The sequence below is a fragment of the Penaeus vannamei genome, chromosome 29 (assembly GCF_042767895.1).
Source record: "Penaeus vannamei isolate JL-2024 chromosome 29, ASM4276789v1, whole genome shotgun sequence".
Taxonomy (NCBI): domain Eukaryota; kingdom Metazoa; phylum Arthropoda; class Malacostraca; order Decapoda; family Penaeidae; genus Penaeus; species Penaeus vannamei.
This window is the reverse complement of record NC_091577.1, coordinates 32,040,905-32,050,904: the sequence shown is the minus strand read 5'-3', so window position 1 is coordinate 32,050,904 and position 10,000 is coordinate 32,040,905. Positions and strand designations below refer to the sequence as shown.

At 44.1% G+C, this 10,000-nt stretch overlaps 1 protein-coding gene across 1 annotated transcript in view; it reads left to right on the top strand.

The window, feature by feature from the left end:
- Positions 1-10,000, top strand: part of LOC113826140 (lysosomal acid glucosylceramidase-like) — a gene marked incomplete at its 3' end in the record, with an annotated part of 23,674 nt that overhangs the window by 2,516 nt on the left and 11,158 nt on the right. Inside the window, 3 exon segments of the mRNA XM_070142713.1 lie at positions 1,788-1,982; positions 5,435-5,579; positions 8,782-8,935. Of these exon segments, the coding sequence (XP_069998814.1) occupies positions 1,788-1,982; positions 5,435-5,579; positions 8,782-8,935 (494 nt within the window).

Genomic DNA, 10,000 nt, shown 5'->3' with positions numbered 1-10,000 from the left:
ATCCCCCTTCCCTCACCCCTACTCTTCCCCACCCTCACCAAACCTCCCCCATCCTCACTGCATCTCCCTCACTCACCCTGCCACACCACCACTCTCCCCCGCCCTCACCATTCCTCTTTCCACCCCCACCTCCTCACCATCCCCCTTCCTCACCCACACCCCACACCTCACCATCCCTCCTTCTCCCCTGCCCTCACCCTCTCCCACCCTCACCATCCCTCCTACCACCCCCTCCCTCCTCCCACCCCCACCCTCACCTGTAGTCCCTCCTCACTCCCACACCACCACTCCCTCCCCCACCCTCACCATATCCCTCCTTCACTCTCCCACCCCCACCATCTCTGTTTCTCACTCACCATCACTCTCCCCTCCACCCTCACCATTCCTCCTTCACCCCCACCCTCACCATCCCATCCTTCACCCTTCCCTCCCCACCCCCACCCCCTCCCACCATCCACTCCCTACACCCTTCCACCCTCCCCATCCCCACCCTCACCAGCTGTCCCCCACTCCCACACCCACCACTCTCCTCAATCTTCACCATCCCTCCTTCACCCCCCACCTCACCATCTCCCTCACTCACCATTCACTCCCTCCCCCACCCCTCACCATTCCTCCTTCACCCCCCCCCACATCTGTCCTTCTGCCTCAGCCCCTCCCCACCCCCACCTCACCATCCTCCCTGCCCCCTCCCTCCTGCCCCACCCTCACAGCTGTCCCCCACTCCTGCATCACTCCTGCACCACCCTGACCATCCTCCTTCACCCTCACCCTCACCATCCCTCCTACACCTCCTCCCTCCCCCACCCCCCACCCTCACCATCCCCTTCTCCGCCCCCCACCTCTGTCCCTCTTCCACTCTCCTCCCCCGCACCCATTCCTCCTTCCTTACCTCACCATCCCTCCTGCACACTCCTCCCACACCCCACCCTCACCATCCTCCTTCATCTCTCTTCCCCTCCCCCACCCCCACCCTCACCAGCTGTCCCCCACTCCCACACCATCACTCTCACCCCCCACCTCCTCACCATCCCCTTCCTCATCTTACCTCACCATCCTTCCTCACCCCACCCTCCCTCACCATCCCTCATTCTCTGCCCTCTCTCCACCCTCACCATCCCTCCTACACCCTCCCCCACCCCCACCTCACCATCCCTTCTCCCACCCCCACCCCCACCATCCCTCCTTCACTCTCCCCCTCCCCCCTCCCCCACCCCCACTCATTCCTCCTTCACCCCCACCCTCACCCATCCCTCCTACACCCCTCCCTCCCCCACTCCCACCCTCACCATCCCTCCTTCACTCTCCCTCCCCCACCCCACCTCCACCCGGCTGTCCCTCCTCCCACACCATCACTCTCCCCACCCTCACCATCCCTCCTTCACCCCCACCCTCACCATCCCTCCTTCACCCCCACCCTCACCATCCCTCCTACACCCCCTCCCTCCCCCACCCCGACCCTCACCAGCTGTCTCCCACTCCCACACCATCCACTCTCCCCCCACCCTCACCATCCCTCCCTTCACTCTCCCTCCCCACCCCCACCCTCACCATCACTCTCTCACCATCCTCCCCCACCCCCACCCTCAACCATCCCTCCTTCACTTCCTCTCCCTCACCCCACCCTCACCATTCCTCCTTCACCCCACCCCCACCCTCACCATCACTCTCCCCCACTCCCACACCATCACTCTCCCCCACCCTCACCATCCCTCCTACACCCCCTCCCTCCCCCACCCTCACCATCCCTCCTTCACCCCCACCCTCACCATCCCCTTCTCCCACAGCATCCGGCGACCCCTGTTCCGCCCGCAGCTTCGGCCAGGACAGCGTGGTGTGTGTCTGCGATGCTCAACGGTGTGACCTCCCCGGCCGGTTGACCTTTCCTGACCCTGGCCACTTTACCGTCGTGACCTCGTCTCGTGATGGCCTCAGGTTCCATGTGGACACGAAGGAGGTCGATGATATGGGAGAGGAAGAAGGTTGGTAGAGCGATAATTACTCTTTTTAAACTTATCTATTATTTATTTATTATTATTATTATTATTATTATTATTATTATTATTATTATTATTATTATTATTATTATTATTATTATTATTATTTAAGAGAGAGGGAGAGGGAGGGAGAGAGATTGGGAGAGAGAGAGAGAGAGAGAGAGAGAGAGAGAGAGAGAGAGAGAGAGAGAGAGAGAGAGAGAGAGAGAGAGAGACTGACAGAGAGACTGACAGAGAGACTGACAGAGAGACTGACAGAGAGACTGACAGAGAGACTGACAGAGAGACTGACAGAGAGACTGACAGAGAGACTGACAGAGAGACTGACAGAGAGACTGACAGAGGGAAAGACAGAGGGAAAGACAGAGAGAGAGAGGGAAAGACAGACAGAGAGAGGGAAAGACAGAGAGAGAGAGGGAAAGACAGACAGAGAGAGGGAAAGACAGACAGAGAGAGGGAAAGACAGACAGAGAGACAGACAGAGAGACAGACAGAGAGACAGACAGAGAGACAGACAGAGAGACAGACAGAGAGACAGACAGAGAGACAGACAGAGAGACAGACAGAGAGACAGACAGAGAGACAGACAGAGAGACAGACAGAGGGAAAGGCAGAGGGAAAGGCAGAGAGAGAGACAGACAGAGGGAAAGGCAGAGAGAGAGAGAGACAGAGGGAAAGGCAGAGAGAGAGAGAGACAGAGGGAGAGGCAGAGACAGAGGGAAAGACAGAGAGAGAGAGAGAGACAGAGGGAAAGACAGAGAGAGAGAGAGAGACAGAGGGAAAGACAGAGAGAGAGAGAGAGACAGAGGGAAAGACAGAGAGAGAGAGAGAGACAGAGGGAAAGACAGAGAGAGAGAGAGACAGAGGGAAAGACAGAGAGAGAGAGAGAGACAGAGGGAAAGACAGAGAGAGAGAGAGAGACAGAGGGAAAGACAGAGAGAGAGAGAGAGACAGAGGAAAGACAGAGAGAGAGAGAGAGACAGAGGGAAAGACAGAGAGAGAGAGAGAGACAGAGGAAAGACAGAGAGAGAGAGAGAGAGACAGAGGGAAGAGACAGAGAGAGAGAGAGAGACAGAGGGAAAGACAGAGAGAGAGAGAGAGACAGAGGGAAAGACAGAGAGAGAGAGAGAGACAGAGGGAAAGACAGAGAGAGAGAGAGAGACACAGAGGGAAAGACAGAGAGAGAGAGAGAGACAGAGGGAAAGACAGAGAGAGAGAGAGAGACAGAGGGAAAGACAGAGAGAGAGAGAGAGACAGAGGGAAAGACAGAGAGAGAGAGAGAGAGACAGAGGGAAAGACAGAGAGAGAGAGAGAGACAGAGGGAAAGACAGAGAGAGAGAGAGAGAGACAGAGGGAAAGACAGAGAGAGAGAGAGAGAAAGAGAGAAAGAAGGAGAGAGAGAAAGAGACAGAGGGAAAGACAGAGTGAGAGTGAGAGTGACAGAGGGAAAGACAGAGAGAGAGAGAGAAGACAGAGGGAAAGACAGAGAGAGAGAGAGAGACAGAGGGAAAGACAGAGAGAGAGAGAGAGACAGAGGGAAAGACAGGAGAGAGAGAGAGAGAGAGAGGGAAAGACAGAGAGAGAGAGAGAGACAGAGGGGAAAGAGAGAGAGACAGAGGGGAAAGAGAGAGAGAGAGAGAGAGACATAGGGGAAAGAGAGAGAGAGAGAGACAGAGGGAAAGACAGAGAGAGAGAGAGAGACAGAGGGAAAGACAGAGAGAGAGAGAGAGACAGAGGGAAAGACAGAGAGAGAGAGAGAGACAGAGGGAAAGACAGAGAGAGAGAGAGAGACAGAGGGAAAGACAGAGAGAGAGAGAGAGACAGAGGAAAGACACACAGAGAGAGAGAGACAGAGGGAAAGACAGAGAGAGAGAGAGAGACAGAGGGAAAGACAGAGAGAGAGAGAGAGACAGAGGGAAAGACAGAGAGAGAGAGAGAGACAGAGGGAAAGACAGAGGGAAAGACAGAGAGAAAGACAGAGGGAAAGACAGAGGGAAAGACAGAGAGAAAGACAGAGGGAAAGACAGAGGGAAAGACAGAGAGAAAGACAGAGAGAAAGACAGAGGGAAAGACAGAGAGACTGACAGAGGGAAAGACAGAGGGAAAGACAGAGAGAGAGAGAGACACAGGGAAAGACAGAGAGAAAGACAGAGATGCAAAAAGATAGAGAGACAAAGAGACAGAGAAAGTGTTATGATGATAAATATCGTTAATCGATATTTCACTTGTTTTTATGAAATTGGTTAATATAATTGCATGTTGAAAGTGAATAGTGTTTAATACTCGTTTTATTCCGAGAAATATTATGATTCTTTGTGTTATAAGATTGGATATTTGGATTTTTAGAGAGATGATAATGTTTTATTATTAAACTGGTCGTTATCCTAATTGCATGCTGATAATAACTGCATTTAAAGAGCTGTTTTATGATTATTAGATTTTTTTATTAGGTTGGATATTATTGTGGTTAATGCTGGTGATGCAGTTTCATGATTATTGTCATTAAAATTATCATCATGATCACTATCGTCTACTTGTATCAGACCAATCTTACGACTAGCGATCACACTTGCATGCCCCATACCATATTCACACACCATAAACACTTCCATGCCCTGTTCTACTGTCATCCTTCCATACCCCATACCACAATTGCACCCTATAAACTACCCTTACCATACCCCCATACCACAATCACACACCATGTAGTCACCATTCCATACCGCATACCACAGCCAGTCTTCCATGCCCCATACCACAGTCACACACCATATTGTCACCCTTCCATACCGCATACCACAGTCAGTTTTTCATGCCCCATACCACAGTCACACACCATAAACTCAAGTCTTCTGTGCCCTGTTCTACAGTCATCCTTCCATAACTCATACCACAATCCCATAAAGTCGCCCTCCCATACCCCCATACCCCCATACCACAGTAACACATCATGGTCACCCTTCCATACCCCATTGTCAATTTCTGGCACCCCATACAGCCACCTTTCCATACCCCATACCACAACCACACACTTTAAACTCCCACTTCCATACTCCATACAGTCACCCTCCCATACCCCATCCAGACCCCCTCTCATACCCCATCCAGACCCCCAGTCATACCCCATCCATACCCCTTACATACCCCATCCAGACCCCTTCCATACCCCATCCAGACCCCATCCAGAACCCCTCTCATACCCCATCCAGAACCCCGTCTCATACCCCATCCATATCCCCTCTCATACCCCATCCAGACCCCTCTCCTCCCCATACCCCCACATAATCACCCTCCTGAGTACTCCCCATACCCCATCCAGACCCCCTCTCATACCCCATCCAGACCCCCTCTCATACCTCATCCATACCCCATTCATACCCCATCCAGACCCCCTCCCATACCCCCACATAATCACCCTCCGATACCCCCGTACCCAGCAGAAGACCCAAAGGGCACGACGACCATAGAAGTGGATTTGGAAGACCGTCGGCAGGTGATGGTCGGATTCGGCGCTGCCTTCACCGACGCTTCGGGGATCAACCTGGCGGCTCTTTCTCCCGGCGCCCGAGAGATGGCGCTGAGGTGGGTTTTATATCGCGTTATATCTCCGACATCCTTGTATGTAGCGAGTGGTTTTTATATCGCTTTATATCTCCGACATCCTTGTATGTAGCGAGTGGTATGTCATTGCGTTTGTCTGGCATATTTATGTAGTTGTTTATTTCATTATTTTATGTATATCATTGCGTTTGTTTGGCATATTTATGTAGGTATGTTTATTTTATTATTTTATGTATATCATTGCGTTTGTCTGGCATATTTATGTAGGTATGTTTATTTTATTATTTTATGTATATCATTGCGTTTGTCTGGCATATTTATGTAGGTATGTTTATTTTATTATTTTATGTATGTCATTGCGTTTGTTTGGCATATTAATGTAGGTATGTTTATTTCATTATTTTATGCATTATTTTATGTATATCATTGCGTTTGTTTGGCATATTTATGTAGGTGTGTTTATTTTATTATTTTATGGATATCATTGCGTTTGTTTGGCATATTTATGTAGGTATGTTTATTTTATTATTTTATGTATGTCACTGCGTTTGTCTGGCATATTTATGTATGTTTATTGATATTTTATGTATATGTTTATTTAAGTATATTTATGTAGTGTATGATTATTATTTTATGCTACCATTGCGTTTGTTCGGCATATTTATGTAGGTATGTTTATTTTATTATTTTATGTATATCATTGCGTTTGTTCGGCATATTTATGTAGGTATGTTTATTTTATTATTTTATGTATACCATTGCGTTTGTTCAGCATATTTATGTAGGTATGTTTATTTTATTATTTTATGTATATCATTGCGTTTGTCTGGCATATTTATGTAGGTATGTTTATTTTATTATTTTATGTATATCATTGCGTTTATTTGGCATATTAATGTAGGTATGTTTATTTTATTATTTTATGTATATCATTGCGTTTGTTCGGCATATTTTTGTAGGTATGTTTATTTTATTATTTTATGTATACCATTGCGTCTGTTCGGCATATATATGTAGGTATGTTTATTATTATTTTTATATATCAAGAATGGTTTATTATACATTTTTGTAGGTATGTTTATTTTATTATTTTATGTATACCATTGCGTCTGTTCGGCATATATATGTAGGTATGTTTATTTGGTCCTGTACATGGAGGGGATAAATCGTAGTTATTAATTTGTTGAATGAGAGTAGATGTGTTAAAATGAGATAGATAGATGGGATAGATAGATAAATGATGTAGATACATAGATGGGATTGATAGATAGATGGGATAGATACATAGATGGGATAGATACATAGATGGGATAGATAGATAAATGAGGTAGATAGATAGATGGGATAGATACATAGGTGGGATAGATAAATAGATGGGATAGATAATAGATGGGATAGATAATAGATGGGATAGATAATAGATGGGATAGATACATAGATGGGACAGATACATAGATGGGATTGATACATAGATGTGGTGGATATATAGATGGGATAGATAGATAAATGAGGTAGATAGATAGATGGGATAGATAGATAAATGAGGTAGATAGATAGATGGGATAGATATATAGATGGGATTGATAGATAGATGGGATAGATACATGGATGGGATAGATATATAGATGGGATTGATAGATAGATGGGATAGATACATAGATGGGATAGATAGATAAATGAGGTAGATAGATAGATGGGATAGATATATAGATGGGATAGATACATAGATGGGATAGATAGATAAATGAGGTAGATAGATGGGATAGATATATAGATGGGATAGATACATAGATGGGATAGATAGATAAATGAGGTAGATAGATAGATGGGATAAATACATAGATGGGATAGATACATAGATGGGATAGATAAATAGATGGGATAGATAAATAGATGGGATAGATAAATAGATGGGATAGATAAATAGATGGGATAGTTAGATAAATGAGATAGATACATAGATGGGATAGATAGATAGATGGGATAGATAGATAGATGGGATAGATAGATAAATGAGGTAGATAGATAGATGGGATAGATACATAGGTGGGATAGATAAATAGATGGGATAGATAGATAAATGAGGTAGATAGATAGATGGGATAGATACATAGGTGGGATAGATAAATAGATGGGATAGATAGATAAATGAGGTAGATAGATAGATGGGATAGATAAATAGATGGGATAGATAGATAAATGAGGTAGATAGATGGGATAGATAGATGTGATGGATATATAGATGGGATAGATAGATAAATGAGGTAGATAGATGGGATAGATAGATAGATGTGATGGATAGATAGATAAATAAGGTAGATAGATAGATGAGATAAAATAAAGATAAATCGGGAGTTGTGTGCCTTTTCTTTACACAAGGATTCGAACTCATTCTTAATTTCCACCCATAGAGAGCGATGGCAAATCCTATTATCCACACGATTCACTAAACGGATTATCCTACAAGCGATGAGATTCTTTGTAGTAGACACACAAAGAGATGAGCGGACTGAGCCTTTCTATATCTTCGTCAGAAATATGTTTTTCTGACGAAGATATATTCGAAACCGGTTAAATACATCTCTTGTATTGTGAAGATATTCGTTCTCATTCATACCTTTCCACATTTGTCCACATGAATACGGTTCACACATATCCTTCCATGTCCTATGCCTTGCTCGACATCCTCTTGCTACTACAGGATCATCCTAGCTCCATAGACAGCTATGTCATGGATAATGAAGCCAGTATGATTATTGCATCACTACACCTTAGACACACACGCACACGCATACATACACGCACGCATATACATACACGCATGCACGCACGCACGCACGCACGCACGCACGCACGCACGCACGCACGCACGCACGCGCGCGCACACACACACACACACACACACACACCCACACACACACACACACACACACACACACACACACACACACACATACATACATACTGAGAGAGAGAGGGGGGGGGGCGAAGAAAGAAAGAGCGGGGGGGGGGGCGAAGAAAGAAAGAGAGAGAGAGAGAGAAAGATGGATAGATAGATAGATAGATAGAGAGAGAGAGAGAGAGACAGACAGAGACAGAGAGAGAGAGAGAGAGAGAGAGAGAGAGAATGACAGAGATAGAGAGAGAGAGAGAGAGACAGACAGAGACAGAGAACGCTTTCGCTAGTCAAAATCATGCTAATCGAACACACCCCGAACACCAGGTCCTATTTCTCTCCCGAGGGTATCGAGTATGAACTCAGCCGCGTCCCGATCGGTAGCTGCGACTTCTCTGTGAAGCCATATTCTTACGCCGAAGTCGAGGGCGACGTCGAACTCGAACACTTCAAGCTGGCTAAGGAAGACCTTCTATATAAGGTAATTTGCATGTGCTTGTGCTTTTAAGACTAGCTGTATGTTTTTGGGTATATTTTTGAATATTTTATTAGAGCATCATATTATTTATTATTATCATCATCATTATTATTTTATCATGATTATCATCATCATCATTATGATTATAATTATTATCATTATTTTCATTATTATCATTATCATCATTATCATCGTTATTATCATTATCGTTATTATCATTATCATTATCATTATCATTATAGTTACTATCCTTATTGTTATTATTATCATTATTGTTGTTTCTGTTGTTATCTGCACTTTCGCATTTCGTGTTATTGTTATTCTGATTATATAAGTCAGTTAATATTGTTTAGATATAGGAAGTTACTGGTGTTATTGTATATATCTGTTATTATTATTATTGTTGTTATCACCTCTTCCCCATTTCTGTCTTTTATATAATGGTAAACAATACCTTTTCACGCGTTATAGATAATCATGATAACTATTTAAGGTATAAAAAGATAAATAATTAATGTTTATTGATGATAATGACAGTAGTAATGGTAATGATATAATAATGATAATTGTAACAGTGGTAATGATAATGGTGATTGTGATGGTAATGATAGTGATAATAATGTGAATGACAATGAAAATGGTGATAAAGATAATGATAATGAGAATGAGAATAATGAAAATGATGAAAATAATGATAATGATAATAATGAGAATAACAACGAAAGTGAGAATAAAGATAATGATAATAATAAAGGTTATCACACTCTAAACGACGATGATAAAGTGGACAATGATAATGATTATAAATGTAAGTAAAAATAATGATAATGATAATGGGATGATAATGATAATAATAGTAATGACAATGATAATAATGATAGTAATGACAATGATAATAATGATAATAATGATAGTAATGACAATGATAATAATGATGATGATAACAATGATGATGATGATAATAACGATAACAATGACAATAGCAATAACGACAAAAAGAATAACAATAACAAAAATTTTCCACGCGGCAAATCATAACACGCAACCCTCCCCTTCCCCCTCCCCCTC